This window comes from Sapajus apella, unplaced genomic scaffold (assembly GCF_009761245.1).
Source record: "Sapajus apella isolate SASKATOON/1434 unplaced genomic scaffold, GSC_monkey_1.0 scaffold68, whole genome shotgun sequence".
Taxonomy (NCBI): domain Eukaryota; kingdom Metazoa; phylum Chordata; class Mammalia; order Primates; family Cebidae; genus Sapajus; species Sapajus apella.
Genome location: NW_022437008.1, coordinates 1,478,207 through 1,501,163, shown reverse-complemented (window position 1 = coordinate 1,501,163; position 22,957 = coordinate 1,478,207). Strand labels below are relative to the sequence as shown.

The 22,957-nt window shown below is 53.8% G+C and overlaps 3 protein-coding genes across 6 annotated transcripts in view; all 3 read left to right on the top strand.

Annotated features, from left to right (window-relative positions):
* LOC116530611 (spectrin beta chain, non-erythrocytic 1-like) overlaps nucleotides 1-2,343 on the top strand; it is a 7,943-nt gene extending 5,600 nt beyond the window's left edge. The window contains exon 5 of the mRNA XM_032248739.1: nucleotides 1,294-2,343. Coding sequence (XP_032104630.1) covers nucleotides 1,294-1,452 — 159 coding nt within the window. The 3' untranslated portion in view covers nucleotides 1,453-2,343. The remainder of the gene's footprint in view (nucleotides 1-1,293) is intronic.
* Nucleotides 2,344-2,744: 401 nt separating this feature from the next.
* On the top strand, nucleotides 2,745-16,158 carry SHKBP1 (SH3KBP1 binding protein 1). 3 transcript variants are annotated; one of them, XM_032248737.1, is made up of 18 exons: nucleotides 2,745-2,891; nucleotides 3,116-3,169; nucleotides 3,281-3,326; nucleotides 3,443-3,516; nucleotides 4,022-4,080; nucleotides 4,328-4,408; nucleotides 6,691-6,852; nucleotides 6,933-7,023; nucleotides 7,113-7,303; nucleotides 9,313-9,428; nucleotides 10,331-10,418; nucleotides 10,534-10,650; nucleotides 11,203-11,373; nucleotides 13,402-13,557; nucleotides 13,859-13,955; nucleotides 14,998-15,176; nucleotides 15,498-15,612; nucleotides 15,736-16,158. In XM_032248737.1, exons 1-18 carry the CDS (start codon nucleotides 2,806-2,808, stop codon nucleotides 15,965-15,967), a joined length of 2,115 nt encoding a protein of 704 aa, XP_032104628.1. In that variant the 5' UTR covers nucleotides 2,745-2,805; the 3' UTR covers nucleotides 15,968-16,158. The 3 variants fall into 3 exon arrangements, with proteins under 3 accessions (XP_032104628.1, XP_032104627.1, XP_032104626.1); XM_032248736.1 differs by having other exon boundaries at nucleotides 9,277-9,428; nucleotides 15,501-15,612; XM_032248735.1 differs by having other exon boundaries at nucleotides 9,277-9,428.
* Nucleotides 16,159-20,607: 4,449 nt separating this feature from the next.
* LTBP4 (latent transforming growth factor beta binding protein 4) overlaps nucleotides 20,608-22,957 on the top strand; it is a 34,849-nt gene continuing 32,499 nt past the window's right edge. The window contains exon 1 of one of the 2 annotated variants that reach the window (XM_032248732.1): nucleotides 20,608-20,707. Coding sequence is in view for 1 of the 2 variants with exons in the window: in XM_032248734.1 (XP_032104625.1) it covers nucleotides 20,641-20,707 (67 nt within the window). In the remaining variant the exon portion in view is untranslated. The remainder of the gene's footprint in view (nucleotides 20,708-22,957) is intronic. The other variant, XM_032248734.1, reaches the window with a different exon arrangement.

The following is a 22,957-nucleotide window of genomic DNA, read 5'->3' as shown; positions in this document are numbered from 1 at the left end:
CTCAAAAAAAAAAAAAAAAAAAAAAAAGGCCGGGCGCGGTGGCTCAAACCTGTAATCCCAGCACTTTGGGAGGCCGAGGCGGGTGGATCATCACGAGGTCAATAGATCGAGACCATCCTGGTCAACATGGTGAAACCCCGTCTCTACTAAAAATACAAAAAATTAGCTGGGCATGGTGGCGCGTGCCTGTAATCCCAGCTACTCAAGAGGCTGAGGCAGGAGAATTGCCTGAACCCAGGAGGCGGAGGTTGTGGTGAGCCGAGATCGCGCCATTGCACTCCAGCCTGGGTAACAAGAGCGAAACTCCGTCTCAAAAAAAAAAAAAAAGTGATTCATAGGGCCGGAGGTCTAAAAAAAGGGGGTGATTCAGGTCGTGCATCTTGGTTCATGCCTGTAATCCCAGCACTTTGGGAGGCTAAGCAGAAGACTGCCTGAGCCCAGTTCAAGACCAGCCTGGGCAACCCAGAGAGATCCCATCTCTACAAATAATAATAATAAATTAGCCAAGGGTTGTGTCACATGCCTGTAGTCCCAGCTACTTGGGAGGCCGAGTGGAAGGATCATCTGAACCAGGGAGGCCAAGGCTACAATGAGCCATGGTTGTGCTACTGCACTCCAGGCTGGGGGACAGAGTGAGATTCTGTCTCAAAAACAAGAGGGAGTGGGTGATCTAGGTAGAGGGAACTGCAAGTGCAGAGGACCAGAGGTGCAGAATTGCAAAGGGTTAACCCCGTATCTACTAAAAATACAAAAAGTAGCCAGGCATGGTGGCATGTGCCTGTAGTCCCAGATACTTGAGAGACTGAGGCATGAGAATCCCTTGAGCCTGGGAGGCAGAGGTTGCGGTGAGCCAAGATCGAGCCACTGCACTCCAGCCTGGGGACAAAGCAAGACTCTGTCTCAAAAAAATTAAAAAGTTTCTTATAATAGGGTTATTGTGAGAATTAAATTGCTCCATATTTAATTGCTACATGATAAATTGATACTTAGCACAGGGCCTGGTAAATGTCAAGTGCTCTGGTAGTGCCGGCCCATATTATTATTGTTGGTTTATGCCATTTATCTGTGTAGTAGGAAGTATATTTAGTCCTATTGCATAGGTTTAAGGGAATTCATCCACTAAAGTGTTTGGAACGGAGCCTGACACACATTGCCATGTAACTGCATCATCATCATCCCTTTTTAATGGATGAGAAAACCGAATTTCAGAGAGGGTAGTCTGATCTGAGATTCACCTATTATTCCAGCTTCTTTCTTCCAAATACGGACTCTGTGCCCTGTTTCTTCCCTCAGGAGGAGATGAATGGCTGGCTGGAGGCTGTGTCTGTCTCAGTGGCGGAACACGCAGAGATCGCCCGCTGGAGCCAGACACTACCCACTACTTCATCCACAGACGAAGGCAATCCCAAGAGGGAAGGCGGAGACCGCAGGGCCAGTGGGCGCAGGAAGTGACTTCCCATTCCCATGGCCTGACACATCTCGTCGCCCCTCTTTTCCGCACTGTGGGCACAAAGACACTTTTTTTTCCACAGGGGCGGGAGCCCCTAGTTCCAACACTGAGGACGCGTGACATGGTGGGCACTGGAAAGGAGGGGACTTCTCCTGCACCCCAAGAATTGGTGGGGAGATTGCTGCCCCTATAGCCATATTTCGGCCCCTTCCCACTCACCACCCCCACCCCAGGTGCTGGGGCTCCCTTATTTTTATGCAATAACTGAGCTTGATGGGGGTGGGCAGGGGGCCAGTTGAGCCAAGCCCCCTGCCCCTATCTGCAGATCCTGCCCCAAGAAGCTGGGGTGGTGGGGGCGATAAATCCTGCCCCCCTTTCCGCCCTAGGGATGGGCATGGGGGCGCTGGTGAGGTCCCCTGGACCATCCAGGGTGCTAGGGGGTAGGGAGGGGACACCCCCTCCCCGCCTTTACCTCACTTCCAATGCTGCCTTGATCTCTGTCTGGGAGGGGGGAGTTAAGGGGCCTTAGCCCCTGCACTCTGCCGCCTCAGAGCCATGCGGTTAATTCCTGACTTAGTTTATTTTTGCAAAACGTCGACCTCCTCCTCCCCCGCCCCGCATCCGCGAAGGCTTTTAATGGGAGGAGCGTCAAAGCTCAAAACTGTTCCTCTCTCCTCCCCCCTCCAGTTGTAAATGCCACTTCATGAGGGGAGGGGCGAGGGGAAGCCCTCCCCCTGCATGCTTCTGGCTGGAGCACCTCCCTGGGGAGTGGGGGGACTGGGTTGTGGGCAGCCCCCATGGCCGCCTGGAGAAGCCGCTGGGGCCCGGGAGTGTGGGGCGGTGTGACGGGCGCACACTGTATGTACCTATAATAAACCCTTTGGCTTTGACGGTCTATGCTACTTTGTTTGGGTTTTCTGGGCTGCGTCTGGCAGGATTGAAAGGAGGGCTGTGGTGGCTGTGGGAGTGGATGTGGGATGGGGAGGGGGCACGGGGGTAGTGTGGATGCGGAGAACATCTAGATGTACCTCTTTATGTGTACTTAATTTCGGGTCTAAACACACGCCCCTTGACGATGCACCTAGATGCCATACCTAAAACAAGAACCTAGAGGGACAGAGAATATTTTGTTATGCTTCGTAATAAACTTCCCCAAAGGAGACACCGGGTCCGCCCCGTCCAGTCCAGGAAAGGCGGACCCCTTTAAGGAGGCGGAAAAGTTAACCTCGATGGGCACGCGTTCTGTCCAATCGCCAGTGACCTCTGGAGTCTCTAGCCCAATGAGCAGCCAGTGGGGGCGGGGTCCGGGTGCACACCCGGAAGTGGGTGAGGGCCAGCCGGCTCGCCCGGGGGCCATGGCAGCGGCGACTACTGCAGCCGAGGGGGTCCCGATTAGGGGGCCTCCCGGGGAAGTGATTCATCTGAATGTGGGAGGCAAGAGGTGAGTGTGGGAGATTCCTGAGGTCCCATCCTTGGGGGCGGGAAGCGGGGTGGGAGTACCCTACCCGCCTCTCCTGGGGAAAATCCTTGTCCATCAAGGGTTGCTCCGCCCCCTGTTGGAAGCGCGAGAGCCTGGAAAAACGCCGGGGGAAGGGAGGGGAGGAAACCCTGGATTCTGCGGGAGGGGACCGCATTCCTCACCCGCTCCTCTACTTCCCCGCCCAGATTCAGTACCTCTCGCCAGACGCTCACCTGGATCCCAGACTCCTTCTTCTCCAGGTGATCGGGAGAGCGAGTTTGGGACGAGGGTAGGGGGGATGGAGAGGGCTTGGGAGACCTAATATCCACTACCCCCGCCCGTGACGCCTGCTCGGTGTCCCTTCCCTGCAGTCTTCTGAGCGGACGCATCTCGACGCTGAAAGATGAGACTGGAGCAGTAAGTCGGACAAGAACTGAAATGGGACGGGGGAGGGGTTGGGGTCGGAAAATGGGCAGGACCCCTACTCAGTCCTGCCCTTTACCCCATCCATCCTCTGCTCCCCTTTCCCGCAGATCTTCATCGACAGGGACCCTACAGTCTTTGCTCCCATCCTCAACTTCCTGCGCACCAAAGAGTTGGACCCCAGGTTGGCATGGAAAAAGGGGAGGGAGTCCTTCCCTGTCTTCACCCCCTGCGAAGTTCTTTCATTTCCTCGAATGCCCACTTGAGCTCCATTCTTTTAGAATTCTCATTCAGAACCTTAATCACAGGCTTAGCGCGGTGGGGTTGCTCAAGACTGTAATCCCAGCACTTTGAGAGGCTGAGGTGGGAGGCTTACTTGAGCCCAGGATTTGGAGACCAGTCTAGGCAACAGAGCGAGACCCCATCTCTAAAAAAACAAATAAGCAAAACTTCATGAGAACCTTGATCATGTTAAAATTAAGTCCTTCAATTTCTCCCTACACACACACACACACACACACACACACACACCCCTTCCTCCACCCATATCATCACTCCTTAGAATCTTGATTCCATCAAAACTTTCTACTCCTTTACATTCTCTGTGCAGTTTTGAACATTTCCCCCTCAGAATTCTCTGCTCACCCCCACCCCCTGGATCCTGACCTCTAGTCAATTCTACTACCCAGGGGTGTCCACGGTTCCAGCCTCCTCCATGAAGCCCAGTTCTATGGGCTCACTCCTCTGGGTAAGTGGGGGCCCCCAACTATCATCCTCATTGTATAGAAACCAACTCTGTAGTGATGCTGCCTGCCCCTCTTCCCCTTCTCTTCTGAAAGAGGGCTGTGGTGGAGCTGCGAGCACTGGGTATGGTCCTGGGTCTGTATTGGTACTGAGGGGAGTACTGGTATTCTGTGTAGAGAGAGACAGAAAGGGGGAAATGGGGTAGCCTTAGCATCCCCCTAAGTCCCAGCCTTTAAGTCCTCCCGTTGCAGTTCGTCGCTTGCAGCTTCGAGAGGAGTTGGATCGATCTTCTTGTGGAAACGTCCTCTTCAATGGTTACCTGCCCCCACCAGGTGGGCACTCCTAATGGAAGGGAGGGGTGTGGAGGTGGACTAAAGACTACATTTCTCATAAGGCCGCAACTCTTGGGTGCCTGTGTTGTGAACCCTGAGACACAATGGGAGGTGTAGTTCCCTATCAGATGCTTGGGCTGATGCTTGGAAAGGAAGTCGGAAATATCATTTCCCATGAGGCAGTGGGCCAGCTAGCTCTTGAGGCTCAGAAGGATGCTCTGGAGCCCCATGGGAGTTGTAGGCCAGATTTGGTTTCTTTGTAGGGGGGCTTTGGAAGACCTGGGATTGTTTGCACGGAGGGGAGAAATGTTAATGGGAAGTTATTGACCATAATGCCCATGATAGCCATCCCACTGGCCATGGAAGCTATGGCCCCAGTGGTTATTGGGACTAGGCTTTTCTAACTGGTAGAAGGAACAAGAGTAGGGAAATTTCATCTACAGCTTTTTTTTTTTTTTTTTTTTTTGAGACGGAGTTTCGCTCTCGTTACCCAGGCTGGAGTGCAATGGCGCGATCTCGGCTCACCGCAACCTCCGCCTCCCGGGTTCAAGCAATTCTCCGGCCTCAGCCTCCCGAGTAGCTGGGACTACAGGCATGCACCATCATGCCCAGCTAATTTTTGTATTTTTAGTAGAGACGGGGTTTCACCTTGTTGACCAGGATGGTCTCGATCTCTTGACTTCATGATCCACCTGCCTCGGCCTCCCAAAGTGCTGGGATTACAGGCTTGAGCCACCGCGCCCGGCCTTTCATCTACAGCTTTATTTCCCTAACTGCTGTCGGTACCTGCTACCTTCATGAGATTTGCCAGATATAAAGACCTGTAGTAGTATTTTTCCAACTTAGTTTTATCCATGTTTTCCAAAAACAATCATTTTTTAAATTAATTAATTAATTACTTTATTTATTTATTTACTTATTTGAGACAAGGTCTGGCTCTGTCGCCCAGACTGGAGTGCGGTGGTGCCATCTTGGCTCACTGCAACCTCTGCCTCTCAGGTTCAAACCATTCTCCCACCTCAGCTCCACCACCATGCCCGGCTTAAAAAAAAAAAAAAAAAGTCATTTTAAATACAAGCTTTATATCACAAATACAAAGTAAACATGAAAATAAAATCCAAACAGAGCAGTGTCGTTAAACTCTGGCGAGGCCTGGAGCAGTGGCTCACACCTGTAATCCCAGCAGTTTGGAGGCTGAGGCAGGTGGATCGCTTGAGACCTGGAGTTTAAAACCAGCCCAGGTAACATAGCAAGAGCTTTTCTCTGCTAAGAATAAAAAATACGCCTGTGGTCCCAGCACTTTGGGAGGCCAAAGTGGGTGGATTTACGAGGTCAGGAGTTTAAGACCAGTCTGGCCACGATGGTGAAACCCATCTCTACTAAAACACAAAAATTAGCCCGGCGTGGTGGTGGGTGCCTGTAATCCCAGCTACTCAGGAGCCTGAGGCCGAGAATTGCTTTAACTAAGGAGGTGGAGGTTGCAGTGAGCCGAGATCGCACCACTGCACTCCAGCATGGGCAACAGAGAGAGACTCCGTCTCAAAAATAAAAATAAAAATAAAAAAATAATTCAGGTGTGGTGGGGTGCACCTGGGGTTGCAGCTATTCGGGAGGATCGCTTGAGCCCGGAGGTCAAGGCTACAGTAAGCTATGATCTCGAATTACATCCCAGCCTGCGTGACAGAGCGAGATGCTATCTCAAAACAAAACAAAGCAAAAAACAACTCTGGCTAGATGCTATTGCTTGCCAACGGTGCAGTCTTCTATTTGTTAAAAGGGAAAATTAGGGCCAGGTGCGGTGACTCACACCTGTAATCCCAGCACTTTGGGAGGCTGAGGTGGGCGGATCACCTGATGTCAGGAGTTAAGAGACCAGCCTGGCCAACATGGTGAAACCCCCGTGTCTCCCAAAAATACAAAAGATTAGCCACGTGTCATGGCAGGTGCTTGTAATCCCAGCTACTTGGGAGACGGAGGCAGGAGAATCACTTGAACCTGGGATTCGGAGGCCGCAGTGAGCTGAGGTTACACTGCTGCACTCCAGCCTGGGCGACAAGAGCAAAACTGCAACTCCAAAAAAACCAAAAGGCTCAAGGGAACTGAAAGGGCTGTAATTTGCTGTGTGGTTCAGTGTCATTTCTTGCCACGTCACTGCCCCACCTAAAATCTTCACCCAGAGACTATGTCCCACACATGGGGAAATCAGTCACTGCCATATTTTAAGTGCTTGCTATGTGACGGCCACGATTACCATGACTGTTACTCCACCTCTTGTTCTCTAGCGTTCCCGGTGAAGCGGCGGAACCGGCACAGCCTACTGGGGCCTCAGCAGCTAGGAGGGCGCCCGGCCCCTGTCCGACGGAGCAACACGATGCCCCCCAACCTTGGGAATGCAGGGCTGCTGGGCCGAATGCTGGATGAGAAGGCCCCTCCCTCACCCTCAGGTACATTTCTATCTTGTGGGAGGTTGGGGAAGCTGTGGGTCCCCTGTGACCCTCTTCTGATCCCCGCTCTTCCCCTCAAGGGCAACCTGAGGAGCCGGGGATGGTGCGCCTGGTGTGTGGGCACCATAACTGGATCGCCGTGGCCTATACCCAGTTTCTGGTCTGCTACAGGTGCTTGGGGAGGGAGTGGCAGGAGGTCGCAGCCCTGTTGACAGGGAGGGCATGCAGTGAGGGTTGCTGATGTCACCTCAACCCTGCAGGCTGAAGGAAGCCTCTGGCTGGCAGCTGGTGTTTTCCAGTCCCCGCCTGGACTGGCCCATCGAACGACTGGCGCTCACAGCCCGGGTGCCCGGTGGGGCTTTGGGTGAACATGACAAGATGGTGGCAGCAGCCACCTGCAGTGAGATCCTGCTGTGGGCTCTGCAGGTGGAAGGTGGTGGCTCCGAGATAGGTATGGCCTCAAGCCTTTTCCAGAACCCTCTGTCCTTTAAATTCTACGGCCCATTAAAATAACCCACCTCAGGCCGGGTGAGGTGGCTTAGGCCTGTAATCCCAGCACTTGGGGAGGCCGAGGCGCATGGATCTTGACCTCAGGAGATCAAGACCATCCTGGCCAACATGGTGAAACCCTGTCTCTACAAAAATTAGCTGGGCGCGGTGACACATGCCTGTAGTCCCAGCTACTCAGGAGGCTGAGGCAGGAGAATCACTTGAACCCAGGAGGCAGAGGTTGCAGTAAGCTGAGATCGAGCCACTGCACTCCAGCCTGGTGACAGAGCAAGACTGTCTCAAAAAAACAAAAAATAAAACTCACAATGAAATTCTCAAACCCATAAGAATTGTCTGCCCCATTAGATCTCTTTGTGTCATTAGAATGCTCTAGCCCTTCAGAATTCTATATCCTGTTAGAATTCCTTGGCTTCTTAGAAAAATCCACCCACGTACAACCACATACAATTCTCCCTCCATCAGAATTCCCTGCCCAGTTAGATCTCTTCATTTTGTTAGAATGAGCCATTCTGTATCACCATTAGAAATCTCTGACTTGGGCCGGGCGCGGTGGCTCAAGCCTGTAATCCCAGCACTTTGGGAGGCCAAGGCGGGTGGATCATGAGGTCAAGAGATCGAGACCATCCTGGTCAACATGGTGAAACCCCGTCTCTACTAAAACTACAAAAAATTAGCTGGGCATGGTGGCACGTGCCTGTAGTCCCAGCTACTCGGGAGGCTGAGGCAGGAGAATTGCCTGAACCCAGGAGACGGAGGTTGCGGTGAGCCGAGATTGCGCCATTGCACTCCAGCCTGGGTAACAAGAGCGAGACTCCGTCTCAAAAAAAAAAAAAAAAGAAATCTCTGACTTGGCCTTGTACAGTGGCTCACGCTTGTAATCCCAGCACTTTGGGAGGCTGAGGTGGGCAGATCACTTGAGGTCAGGAGTTCGAGATGCCCCTGGCCTACACGAAACCCCATCTTTAAAAATACAAAAAATTAGCGGGGTGTGGTGGCGTGCCTGTAGTCCCAGCTATTCAGGAGACTGAGGCAGGAGAATCACTGGAACCTCAGAGGCAGAGGTTGTAGTGAGCTGAGATCGCACCACTGCATTCCAGCCCGGGTGACATAGTGAGACTCCATCTCAGAAAAAAAAAAAAAAGAAATATCTGACTTACAGCTGGGCACAGCAGCTCACACCTGTAGTCCCAGCACTTTGGGAGACCATGGCAGGAGGATTGTTTGAAGCCAAGAGTTCGGGGCTGCAGTGAGCTATGTGAGCCATGACTGCAACACCACACTCCAGCCTGGGAAATGGAGCAAGACCCTGTCTCAAAGCCACAACAACAAATCTCTGACTTATTAATGTGCCTGCAAATAAATGTCGGCCCTCGTAAGAATCCCTTGCCACCACTGGAGGTTTTCTTTGCCTTGTTGCAAAGCTCAGTGCTGTTAGAATTCCAGTCCCCTTTAGAATCCCACACCCCATCAGAAATCTTCTGGCCTACTTTATTCTTCATAATTCCTGCTGGAATCTTTACTTTTTAAAAATTATTATTATTTTTATTGACATTGAGTCTTGATCTGTTGTCTAGACTGGAGTGCAGTGGTGCAAACTTGGCTTACCACAACCTCTGCCTCCCGGGCTCAAGCAGTTCTCCTGCTTCAGCCTCCCAAGTAGCTGAGACTACAGGTGTGCACTACCACACTCAGGTAATTTTTATATTTTTAGTAGTGATGGGTTTTCACCATGTTGGCCAGGCCAGTCTCGAACTCCTAGCCTCAAGTGATCTGCCCACCTCAAAGTGCTGGGATTACAGGTGCGAACCACTGTACCCAGCCCTTGATGGAATCTTCTGTCCTTCGAGGATTCTGTGATCCTACTGAGTCCTCTGGTCCTTGGAGTTCTTCCTCCCACCTCTCCTCTTCCATGAGGCAGGGTTCCAGCTGAACCCCTTTTGCACACTGCAGGGGTCTTCCATCTGGGGGTGCCTGTGGAAGCCTTGTTCTTCGTTGGGAACCAGCTCATTGCTACAAGCCACACGGGGCGCATCGGGGTGTGGAATGCCGTCACCAAGCACTGGCAGGTCAGAGTTCCCTTCCCAGTTTTTCAGATTGTACAGACCCAGGGAGGGGTTCGCTTCTGTCCCCACCCCCACCCCCTAAACCTGGAGGAAGCCAGAGAATCAGCAGCTGGCTAGAGCCTGGGGATGTCCGTGATAAAGGCCTAAGAGCATCAGGGAAGCCTTCCTGGAGGAGGGGCTGCAGAGCCCACATGAAGCATGAATGGATTTGAAAAGGGAGAGGGAGGATTCTCTTGGGACTGGGTGAGAGAGCAGGTTAGGGGAGATGCTGGAAGAGACAGGAACTGGCCTGGCTCAGTGGCCCACACCTGTCATCCCAGCACTTCGGGAGGCTGAGGTGGGAGGATGGCTTTGGGAGAAAGACAGAGGCCGAGAAAGAGACAGAGTGGGAGAAAACTGAGCAAATAAAAATAGAAAATCAGAAAGAGGTGACAGAGAAGGGTAGACAGAGTCAAACCAAATTGAACTACTGTGGCAGACGGAGGAACTTAGAGAGGTAAAGGGAGATGAATTAGAGTCATGTCAGAAGTATAGCATCAAGGCCGGGTGCGGTGACTCCCACGCGTAATCCCAGCACTTTGGGAGGCTGAGACGGGGATGGCTTGAGCCCAGGAGTTTGACACCAGCCTGGGCAACATAATAAGACTCTGTCTTTACAAAAAAATTAAAACTTTAAAGAGTACGGATTCCAGGAGAGGCCAAGAGTCAGAGAGAGAGATGCACAAAAGGGAGGAAGGGAGGGAAAAAGATGGGGACAGAGGTCGGCCTGGGGGGCGGGGGCTGGGGCTGGGGAGCAGTGGGTGGGTTCTGGAGGGGAAGAGAGGGCCCATCCTCTGTGGGGCGTCACCACAGAAGCAAAGGAGCGGAAGGGCTCCCGGCCGCAGCTTGTCCTGCCCCACCCCCAGGTCCAGGAGATTCAGCCCATCACCAGTTATGACGCAGCAGGCTCCTTCCTCCTCCTGGGCTGCAACAATGGCTCGATCTACTACGTGGGTGAGCAGCAGCCCGCATCCTGGGTGCCTGAGAGCCTCCCCGGGTAGAGGGGAAGGGAGGGAGACAGGCCGGGGCATGTGGAACAAATCCACTCCGCCCTCTCTGCCCACCTCAGATGTGCAGAAGTTCCCCTTGCGCATGAAAGACAACGACCTCCTGGTCAGCGAGCTCTACCGGGACCCGGCAGAGGATGGGGTCACCGCCCTCAGTGTCTACCTCACCCCCAAGACCAGTAAGCTATGACCCGGCTTCCCTGGTGCTGTCACCAGCCAGCCCCAGCCCCAGCCTGCAGCTGTCCCCTAGCTTGTGTGGCATGACCCAGGGGGTTTATCAGGGGGCAGCAGATTCGACTCTGTCTTTTCTTCTTCTTCTTTTTTTTTTTTTTGTTTGTTTTGAGACAGAGTCTCGCTCTGTTGCCAAGGCTGGAGTACAGTGGCGCCATCTGGGCTCACTGCAACCTCTACCTCCTGGGTTCAAGCAATTCTCGTGCCTCAGCCTCATGAGTAGCTGGGACTACAGGCACACACCACCACACCTGGCTAATTTTTGTATTTTTAGTAGAGTCAGGGTTTTACCACACTGGCCAGGCTGGTCTCGAACGCCTGACCTCAGGTGATCCACCCACCGCAGCTTCCCAAAGTGCTGGGATTACAGGCGTGAGCCACCGTGCCCCACTTCTCCTTGCTTTCTGACTGTATCTCTGTTCCGTGCCTGTCTCCTTCTCTGTGCCCTGGTTCCTGTCTCTGTGGCCCAGGCCATCTCTTCATCCTTGGCCCCTCACCAGGTGACAGTGGGAACTGGATTGAGATCGCTTACGGCACCAGCTCGGGGGGCGTGCGGGTCATCGTGCAGCACCCGGAGACGGTGGGCTCAGGGCCTCAGCTCTTCCAGACCTTCACTGTGCACCGCAGCCCTGTCACCAAGATCATGCTGTCAGAGAAGCACCTCATTTCAGGTGAGCCTCCCTGGGCTGCTGGAGGTGCTGGGAGAGACGGCTCAGATGGGAGTGTGGAGGAAGGAGGATGAGAATTTCCACTGGGGAGGGACATTGTGTAGGAAGAGAGCTCTCGGGGAGAGGACTGACCTGGGATGGGGCTGTCATTGCAGAAGTGAGAGAATACCGTAAGGGGATCCGTCTGGGGAAGAGTGAATCTGTGTGTGTTAGTGAATCCAGCAATTCACTAAGGATTTATGGGGCACACACTGTTTGCCAGGCATAGGGGATACAGTGATGAGCAAGACAGGCCAAGTCCCTGCCCTTGTAGAACTGACATTCTAGCAGGGATGGCAAACAATAAATAAATAAAAATGGAAATCAGTGGCCAGGTGCGGTTGCTCACACCTATAACCCCAGCACTTTGGGAGGCCAAGGTGGGTGGATCACTTGAGGTCAAGAGTTTGAGACCAGCCTGGCCAACCTGGTGAAAGCCCATCTCTACCAAAAATATAAAAAATTAGCCATGTGTGGTAACACGCACCTGTCATCCCAGCTACTCGGGAGGCCGAGGCGGGAGAATTGCTTGAACTTGGGAGGCGGAGATTGCAGTGAGCCAAGATGGTGCCACTGCACTCCAGCCGGGCAACAGAGTGGGACTCCATCTCTAAATAAAGAAAAATGCAAATCAGGGGGAGCACAGCGGCTCAGCACTTTGGGAGGCCAAGCTGGGAGAATTGCTTAAGGCCAGGAGTGTGAGACCAACCTAGACAACAAAGTGAGACGGTGTTTCTACAAAAAAATTTTTTTAAAAATTAGCCAATGTGGTGGCTCGCACCTGTGGTCCCTGCTCCTTGGGAGGCTGAGGCGGAGGGAATCACCTGACCCGAGAGTCAGGGGCTGTAGTCAGTGATGATTGCACCCCTGCTCTCCAGCCCAGGCAGCAAAGCAAGACTCTGTCTCATAAAATAAAATACTAATAAAATAATCTAACTCAACACCAGGCAGTGATAAGGGGTGTGAACAAACATGAAGTTGTGTGTGGCTAGACAGTGTGAAGTTGCTGGAGACGGGTCATTTAGGGAAGGCCTGAGGAAGGACCTTTCAACAGAAATAATGGAATGAGCAGTGTAGATCAGTGGGGACAAGCATTCAGGCAGAGGGAACAGACATTGCAAAGGCTCTGAGGTGAGGATGTCTGAGGAAGCGCAGGGAGCCCCTTGTGCCTGGAACAGAGTGAATGAGGGGAGAATGGGGGGAGATGAGGGTATGCAGGTGACAAGGGCAGGAGCCACAGAGGGCTCTGAGCAGGGGAGGGACACGGCTACACTCAGGCATCCACAGGCTCCACCTGGCTGCCCGTGGGAACACACTACGCGGATAGGACGGGAGGAGTAGGGGCCTCTGGGAGCGGGGTGCTGACATGGTTCAGGCTTGACAAAATGGACCAGGACCAGCGTGGGGCAGAGGACAGGGGTAGGTGAGACCAGGCTCTGGAACATTTCTTGAGGCAGGGGCAACTGGGTTTTTTTTTGTTTTTTTTTGTTTTTTTTTTTTTTTTTTGAGACGGGATCTCACTCTGTTGCCCCGACTGGAGTGCACTGGCATGATTTTGGCTCACTGCAACCTCCGCCTCTCCGTCCAAGTGATACTGCTGCCTCAGCCTGCCGAGTAGCTGGAACTACAGGCGCACGCCACCACGCTCAGCTAATTTTTGTATTTTCAGTAGAGATGTGGTTTCATCATGTTGGCCAGGATGGTCTCCATCTCTTGACCTTGTGATCCGCCCGCTTCAGCCTCCCAAAGTGCTGGGATTACAGGCGTGAGCCACCGTGCCTGGCGGCAACAGGGTTTTTAACATTTGGAATTCTGTTCCACTGGAGGCTTAAGAAAAAAAAAAATTGGAATTCTGGGGAGGAGAGTGCTGTCTGAAAGGGGAGGACTCAGGAAAGCCTGACCCTCCTGAAACCGGGCTGTCCTGGGGCTCTGGAGGGTGGGTGCATTGAGCCTGCAGCAGGCCTGACCTTCTGCCCTCCCTGCGCCCCTCAGTCTGTGCCGACAACAACCACGTGCGGACGTGGTCTGTGACTCGCTTCCGAGGCATGATTTCCACCCAGCCCGGCTCCACCCCACTCGCTTCCTTCAAGATCTTGGCACTGGAGTCGGCCGACGGGCATGGCGGCTGCAGTGCCGGCAACGACATTGGTGCCTACTGACTTCTGGCCCCTGCACCCCACTGACCCCCCTACCTGACCCCTGTTGACCTCCACTGATTCCCACTTGCTGCCACCTGACCCAGGAGCCTGCAACGATTGGGATGTCCCGATCCTTGAGGCACCTGAGCTCCACTGGCTGCCGCAACCCTCAGCCCTCTCTTGCCCTGCCCAACTCCAACAGCTTGGGGACGGGATCGGGGTCTTGGGGTGGTGGGTTTCATCAGTGCGGAAGGGAGTCTGAGGCCCAGGGGACCCCAGCTGGCCCTGACTCCCGCCCCTGTCTGTCCCAGGCCCCTATGGCGAGCGGGATGACCAGCAAGTGTTCATCCAGAAGGTGGTGCCCAGCGCCAGCCAGCTCTTCGTGCGTCTCTCATCTACTGGGCAGCGGTGAGGACTGTCCTGTCCAACAGGGGGGAGGTCAGGGGAGAAGGCAAGATGCCAGCCAGGTCACTGAGGCCATAAAGGGGTCCCAGCCAAGCAACATTGAAGGAACAAAGGCTGGGAGGGAGAACAGGCCTGGTGGGTTTGGGGCGGGAGGTATTAAAGGTGTGACAGGTGTGGGTGGGAGTGACCTGGAACAGTGCCAGCCCATTGCAGTCAGGGCCAGGCTGGGGGCACAGGCAGAGGGGTGAGGGCGAGATGGGGGGTCCGGGCAGAGGGGTGAGGGCGGGATGGGGGGCCTGGGCAGAGGGGTGAGGGTGGGATGGGAGGTCCGGGCAGAGGGGTGAGGGTGGGATGGGAGGTCCGGGCAGAGGGGTCGGGGTGGGATGGAGGTGGCCCAGGGAGCTTTAGGAGCCTTGCTTCAGCTGGGAAAGGAGGAAGTTCTGGAAGAAGGGACTTTGAGCAGAGACCTAGAGGGCAAGTGGGAAGGAGCAAAAGAAAGAAGGGAGGGGCAGGGGGCCGCAGGCTGAGGGAACCATATGTGCAGAGGCTGAGAAGGGCCAAATAAGGTCACACGGGAAGGACACGTGGGCTCTTGGGCTGGGGCACAGAACAGGAGGTGAGGATGGGGCGCAGATGTGGGCGAGTCCTCGTCAGGCTGTGGAAGGGCTGAGGCTGTCCTGTTCAGTGAGCTGCGGCCACTGCTCAGGGGATGAAAGGGGGCTTGATGGGAGGCCAGGAGTCCAGGGAGGAGGCCAGGAGTCCAGGGAGGAGGTCGGGGAGCAGCTGGGATGGGACTCGGGCCTTCCCTGCAGTGGGAACCAGTAAGAGCAGCAGCTCTGGGGAGACTCCCTGGGAGTTTGGGGTTAGGGGGTATCCGAGAGGCTGCTGGACCCTTGCAACTGGAACTCGAGAGAAAAGCAGGCTAGGGATGGATAACGATTGGGGATGGCCCCCGAGAGGCAGGAACTGCAGCCACAGTGGTGGGGGCTGGGACCGGGAAGGGTGAGAAAGCGAGGGTGACCGCCTCCCCCAATGCTCCCCCCAGGGTGTGCTCCGTGCGCTCCGTGGATGGCTCACCCACGACGGCCTTCACGGTGCTGGAGTGCGAGGGCTCCCGGCGGCTCGGCTCTCGGCCCCGGCGCTACCTGCTCACTGGCCAGGCCAATGGCAGCTTGGCCATGTGGGACTTAACCACCGCCATGGACGGCCTCGGCCAGGCCCCTGGTACTCTCTGCCCCACCCCAATCCCGTCGCAAGCCCGGCAGCCTCACCCAGAACCATGCCCCACAGCCGACTTCTTGCTCTCTCTCCCAGGCTCTTGCCCTCTGACCCTTTGACCCCCTCTCTCTACCCCTCATCCCTTCCTGCCCTTGTTTTTCAACCCCTGTCTCAGCCTCTGACCCCGGTGCATTGATCTCTGCTTCCTTTGTCCTGTCCTGACCCTGGATGCTTGCATTGCAATGCAACCCTGGCCCTTGCCCTGTGACCCCCGTCTTGCCCCATGACCCCCGTCTTGCCCCCTGACCCTGCTTCCGTGCCCCCCAGCAGGTGGCCTGACGGAGCAAGAGCTGATGGAACAGCTGGAACACTGTGAGCTGGCCCCACTGGCTCCCTCGTGGGGCTCTCTCCCCAGCCCCTCACCCCGAATCTCCCTCACCAGGTAGCCACAACTGCACTTCCCCCTCTGTGCAATGGGAGGAAGAGGGGACAGTGTGGTGACTCCGGGGGCAGAGTGGCCCAGCTGCCCCGTGATAACATGTACTTACCATCCGCACTCCCTCAGCCTCCACTCAGCCTCCAGCAACACCTCCTTGTCCAGCCAGCGTGGGAGCCCGAGCCCCCCGAAGGCTGAGGCCCGGCGCCGTGGTGGAGGCAGCTTTGTGGAACGCTGCCAGGAACTGGTGCGGAGTGGGCCAGAGCTCCGAAGGCCACCCACACCAGCCCCTTGGCCCTCTGCCGGTCTCAGCACTCCCCTCATGCCTCCCAAGATGAAGCTCAACGAAACTTCCTTTTGAACAACACAGCTGCCATGATACCTTGGGATGCCCTGGTCCTGGGGGACTCAGGTACCTCCCTTGCTCTGTGGGAGCCCTGGGTTCAGGGCCAGGGCCTCCTTGGAATAAATAGTAATTGTTACTAGGTCCCCACCTTCCCTCTTTTCTGGAAGCCAAAGTCACCCTCCCCAATAAAGCCCTCACTGCCAACATCTTGCTTATTCTTAGCAGGCTTGTGACTCCCCAGGAAAGGGGTGGTGGAGATGTGGGACCTGACATGATATATATAAAATCAGGGACATCTACCTCTCTTGTTTAAGCAAAGGGAGGCCAGGCACAGTGGCTCATGCCTGTAATCCCGTCACTTTGGGAGGTCGAGGGGGGCAGTTTGCTCACACTCAGAAGTTTTAGACCAACCTGGGCAACATGACAAAACCCCATCTCTATAAAAAATACCAAAATTAACCAGGCATGGTGGTGTACACCTGTGGTCCCAGCTTCTATTTTTTTTTTTTTTTTTTAAATATGGGGTTTCACCATGATGGCCAAGCTGGTCTTGAACTCCTAACCTCAGGTGATCCACCCACCTTGGCCTCCCAAAGGGCAAGGATTACAGGCGTGAGCCACCGTGCCGGGCCAGTCCCAGCTTCTTGAGAGGCTGAGGTGGGAGGATCAGATCACTTGAGCCTGGGAGACCAAGGCTGCAGTGAACCATGATGACATCACTGCACACCAGCCTGAGTGACAGAGTGAGACTCTGGCTCAAAAAAAAAAAAAAAGGTGTTGAAGGGGAGGGAGGAATGTATTGGCTTATTCTTTGCCTTCAGGTATGGCTGGATCCGGGGGTTAAACACTCATCGAGAATTTTTTTTTTTTTTTTGAGACAGTCTCATTCTGTCCTCCAGGTTGGAGTGCAGTGGTGCCATCTCAGCTCACTGCAGTCTCTGCCTCCCAGGTTCAAGTGATTCCCACGCATCAGCCTCCTGAGTAGCTGGGATTATAGGCACGTACCACCACACCTGGCTAATTTTTGTATTTTTAGTAGAGACAGGGTTTCACTATGTTGGCCAGGATGGTCTCAAACTCCTGACCTCAGGTGTTTCACCCACCTCAGCCTCCCAAAGTGCTGGGATGACAGGTGTGAGCCACTGCACCTGACCTAGAATATCTTTTCATCTCTCAACTTACCTCTGGAATGCATCGTCAGTCAGGTTTTTTTCTGTGTCAAGGTGACTCTAAACAGCTCCTTAGCAACTCTTTTCTCCCTAGCAACAGCAAAAATCACAGGACTGATTCTCATTGGCTTGAATTGAGTCAGGTGGCCATTCCTGAACCAATTACTGTGGCCAGAGTGATGAAGGACTTCTGTTATCCCACCCTGGATCATGTGTCCTCAAGCCTGAAGGTGAGGTCAGCCCCATGTGGGTAGAGTGGAGGAGGAGTGCCTGGAGGAAGAACAAGTGGGAAAGGAGTGGCAGATGTAAATGGATTGGTTACTGCGTCCTTAACATTTGTACTCCATACCTCGATGTGGCAAACATCACCAGCATCCCTGACTTTGCTGTTTCTTAATCTTCTAGACAGGGCGTGTGGGACAGGTTCAGCTAACCTATGCCTTGACATCCTTGGGATTTATTTATTTATTTATTTATATTTGTATTTTTTATTTTTTGACAGTCTTGCTCATGTTACCCAGGCTGGAGTACAGTGGCACAATCTTGGCTCACTGCAACCTCCACCTCCTAGGTTCAAGTAATTCTCCTGCCACAGCCTCCTGAATAGCTGGGATTATAGCCACCTGCCACCACTCCTGGCTAATTTTTGCTTATTTATTTATTTAGAGACAGAGTCTCACTCTGTTGCCCAGGCTGGCGTGCAGTGACTTGATCTTGGCTAACTGCAACATGCACCTCCCAGGTTCAAGCGATTTTCCTGCCTCAGCCTTCCGAGTAGCTGGGATTACAGGCACACGCCACCATGCCGGCTAATTTTTGTATTTTTTGTGGAGGCAGGGTTTTGCCATGTTGGCAAGGCTGGTCTCAAACTCCTGACCTCAGATAATCCACCCACCTCGGACTCCCAGACTGCTGGCTGGGATTACAGGTGTGAGCCACCTCTCCCAGCTGGCCTTGGGATTTTTTTCCCCGAAAATAATGCCCATTCCTATGGCACCCCCTCAGGAAGGTTTTCTGCAGAGGACAGAGAGTGGGGGCAGACTAGGAGTAGAGGATACTAGAACATGCTAATTCTAGAATTCCATAGTTTCTGGAATGCCAGAGCTTCTGAAACATCGTGGAGCCCAGCGCAGTGGCCCATGCCTGTAGTCCCAGCTACTCCAGAGGCTAAGGTGGGAGGGACACTTGAGCCCAGGAGTTCTGGGCTGTAGTGCGCTATGCCCATCGGGTGTCTGCACTAAGTTCGGCATCAATATGGTGACCTCCTGGGAGTGGGGGACCACCAGGTTGCCTAAGGAGGGCTGAACTGGCCCAGGTCGGAAACACAGCAGGTCAAAACTCCCATGAAGATCAGTAGTGGGATCTTGCCTGTGAATAGCCACTGCACTCCAGCCTGGGCAACATAGGGAGTCCCCATCTCTGAAAAAACAAACAAACAAACAAAAAGCCACAGTAGAGAGGGGTCTTAAATGTCAGGACATCTTGGCCACAAGACTATTCTGGAGTGCTTGTGGATTAACAATATTAGAGTTCTCCCCTGCTTATGAAAGAATTCAGAATGTGGACTTTCTGACAAAAAGGACCTGGAAAATCACTGATTCTAAAATAGGGGGTGTCAGGGGAGTTCATACCCATGAATCTCCACCAGGAGGAAAATCTTGCATACCAGGATGTCTGGAATGCTGAGAAGTATAGGTTACAGAAAGGAATCTGTTTAACTAGGAAATGTAGAGGATGGGAGAGATCCTGGACTTTTGGCCCTTCCAGAGCACTGGAGGGTTTGTTTGCATTTCAAGAAATCCATAATGGCAGGAGGTTCCAGATTATCAGAGAATCTAGAACACAAATGAGAGACCTAAAAGTGAGTGCTAGGCCAGGCGCAGTGGCTCACGCCTATAATCCCAGCACTTCGGGAAGCCTAGGCAGGTAGATCACAAGGTCAGGAGTTTGAGACCAGCCTGATCAACATGGTGAAACCCCATCTCTATTAAAAATACAAAAATTAGCCAGGAATGGTGGTGCACACCCATAAACCCCAGCTACTCAGGAGGCTGAGGCAGGAGGATCGCTTGAATCCTGGAGGCAGAGGTTGTAGTGAGCCAAGATCATGCCACTGCACTCCAGCCTGGGTGACAGTGAGACTCGGCCTCAAAAAAAAAAAGAGAAAGCAAAACAAAGATTTAATGAATGTCCCACGAATCAAATTTAAAAAACAAAAAGGTGAGTGCTTCTGAACCCGGGTATTCTGAAATAGCTGTGTCTCAAACCCTAGTTTTGTTTTTGTTTGTTTGTTTTTGAGACAAGGTCTCACTCTGTTGCCCAGGCTGGAGTGCAGTTGTGCAATCATAGCTCACTGCAGCCTCCATCTTCTGGGCTCAAGCAATCCTCCTGCCTCAGCCTCCTGAGTATCTGGGACTACAGGTGTGTGCCACCACGGCCAGCTAATTTTTAATTTTTTTTGAGGAGACATTGTCTCACTGTGTTGCCCAGGCTGGTCTCAAACCCTTGGGCTCAAGTCATTTTCCCGCCTAAGCCTCCCAAAGTGCTGGGATTACTACCATGCCCAGCCTCAGACTCTAGAAAATTTTTTACATGCCAGGATATTCAGATTATTGGGGGATATTGGCATATTAAGAATTCTAGTATGTGGGGGGAGGGGCTGAAGGTCAGGAAATCTAGAATATGGTGGTGTTTTGTAATGCTTACAGATCTAGTATATTAGGGTCATTTTTCATTTCCAGGCCAGAGAATCCAAAACACTCATGTTTCTGGAATGCTGATCATTCTATTTGTATTTTATTTCTTTTTAACATATTTATTTATTTATTTATTATTATTTGAGACAGGGTTTCACTCTGTCACCCAGGCTGGAGTGCAGTGGTGTGATCTCGGCTCACTGCAACCTCTGCCTCCCCGGTTCAAGTGATCCTCCCGCCTCAGCCTCTGGAGTAGCTGGGATTACAGGTGTGCACCACCATGCCTGGATAATTTTTGTATTCTTAGTAGACAGAGGGTTTCACTGTGTTGGCCAGGCTGGTCTCAAACTCCTGACCTCAAGCGATCTGCCTGCCCCGGCCTGGGATTACAGGCGTGAGCCACCGCACCTGGTCTCATTCTAGAAATGAGAGAGACAGGAGTGAGAGAGAAAGACAGAGAGAGAGAGAGAGAGAGAGAGAGGAATCTGGGATGTCAGCAAATCTAGAACGCTGAAGAATCGGGTTATCTAAATGCTAGAGATAGTATTATTCTAGTATAGTACTAACTGCATGTGTGTTTTTGTGCATGAGAGGGCATGGGGGGAGGGGTGGAAGATTCTGGAATGCCGGGCCACTAGAACTCTGAGGAATTCTGAAGGGTTGAGATCAGTTAGGATCTAAGGGATGACAGACACAACTCTGGGAGATAGTGACACATGCGGGGGATTGGGAGCTGGGGACTCCAAATTCTAGGGGGAGGGAGGCCAACGCCGGAAGTTGCAGTGGTGAGCCAGAGGCTGTTGCCTAGCAACAAGCATTGAAGATGCGCTGGATCCCGGACAGCAGGGAGAAATTTCAGCAGCGCCCCCAGCAAATGCTCCAGCTACAGGGTAGGAGGTGGTGAGGGGGGAAGTGGGCAGGGATACGATGTCTTGCAGGGTCATGTGAGCAGGGGTCTTGGGGGCTTATACAAAGACAGGGTCATGGAATACAGTCATTGGGCAGAGCCGGGCTCTGGGACAGCCCACGAATGACTGTGAATGGAGTGTGGGTGCTGTGGTCACTGCCCCAGGGACTGTGTGTCCCTGGATGGTGCTGGACCCAGATTTCTAGGTGTCAGTGTGAGATGGAGGCATGGATTGTTGTAGGTGGCAGAAACGTTGTGTAGCCGTGTGAGTCAGCCTGTGAGTCTCACTGTAAGCTGGGGTGGTGGGGGTGGTGAAGGGCTTCCCTATCAGTCCTGCACACCCTCCTGGACTGGAAGAAGGAGCAGGAGTGGGGGGGGATGGGGATGCAGTCGGATCAGCTGCGGTTCTTGGCCTGGGGTGGGCTCCACGGTCAGGGCGTGTGGCCTAGTACCTTGTGTGGGTGGAGCCTGGGATCCACGAGGTGGGGGCGGGGCTAACGCTACAGATCTGGGAACCTTAAGAATCCAACTGTTGTGCGATATGGGGCCTGGAACCCCAAAGCGAGACAAACATAAAAGGTGTGGGCTTGGGATCCTACATGTGGTCCCGTCCCAATTTTCTGTGGGAAAGGGTGTGGCCTGAAACTCAGTGGAGGGGGAGGAGGAGGAGGAGGAAAAAAAAAAAAAAAGAAACTCAGTGGAAAAAGAGGTAATTAGGGGGCGGAGTCTGAAGCCCTAGGGGCGGTGCCTTTGGGAGAGAAGGGGCTTCTATTTCAAAGAATATAGATAGGGTGGAGCCTTGAATTTATAACGAAGGGAAGAAGCTGGGCTTGAGACTCTGGGTTTGAAGGCTTCAAGCCTGGAACCCACTAAATCGGGTGTGGGCGGGGTTTAAGGCTCCCTGTGGCTTGCGGCTCCTAGTTAGTCATGGAGACTCGTTAGGCAAGGAGGGGATCAGAACTCTCTTTTATATAGATTTATTATTTATTATTGAGACGGGGTCTCTATCATCCAGGCTGGAGTGCAGAGCAGTGGTGCCATCTCAGCTCACCGCAGCCTCCGCTTTCCAGGCTCAAGCGATCGTCCCACCTCAGCCTCCCGAGTAGCTGGGACTACTGGCACATGCCTCCACGCCCGGCTAATTTTTGGATTTTTAATAGAGATGGGTGTCTCGCTATGTTGTCCACGCTGGTCTCAAACTCCTGGACCCAAGCGATCCACTCACCTCAGCCTCCCAAAGTGCTGGGATTACAGGCCTGCGCCAGGGTGCCCAGCCAGAACTGAGAACTCTCTAAGGAGAAAGTCTGCAATTCTAGGGGGTGGAAGGCTGCTCTTGGGAGCATTCAAAGACTCAGGCAAGGAAGGGGGTCTGATACCCTTTGGGGGTAGCGATAAGTGGGGTGCAGGAGGGGCAGAGGCAGGAGCCCCCTGGGAACAGAATTTGTGGCTCAGGGGCAGAGCCTGGCTGGGTTCACTGAGGGGCAGAACTTCGGGGAACAAGTTTTGCAGATGGTGAGCCTGGAACTCCTGAAGCCTGAGGCCTTGAGATGGGATCAATTATTTGAGAAGATCCAATGTGAACTTGGGACCCTCAGAGGGGCAGGACCTGGGGCCTAGTGTGGGGTTGGTGCTCCATAGGCAGAATCCTCAGTCTCTCGAGTGGAAAGGAGTACCTGTGGGGGGCTTCCAGCTTGTACGCCAGCGAGGGAGCTAAAATCTGGCCAAATTCTCCCAGAACTGGGAACAGAGGCCTGAGGCCTGCCAGAGGGAGATCAGCTTAGGGGACCCTGCCTGCCCCCATCCCCCGCCTCCATATTCCTCCCATTGTGTAAGCACCCCTACTCTTCGGGCCTCTGCTCCACGAGAAGGTTCACGGAGCCAGTACCCGAGTCCTAATTTCCCCCCACCGCGTGGGGAACTCGAGGTCCCCCGCGCCCCGCATCCGGCACCTGTCCCTGCTGCGTTCTGATTGGCCGCGCGGCGGGCGCCGGCGACGCCGGGCTGTGATTGGCGGGAAGTTCGCAGCCCTTGGCTGGACGGTGGAGAAAGTGAGTCGGCCTCGGGCGGGGGCGGGGGCGGGGGCGGGGGCGGGGGCGGGGCTGCGGCCGGACCCGCCGGACAGACCGCCCGCCCGGAGCGGGACTCGGCGCCCGACACGATGCGGAGGCCTGGCCCCAACGGCCGCCGCCCCCTCCTGCTGGTGCTGCTGCTGCAGCTCCTCGCAGCCGCCGCC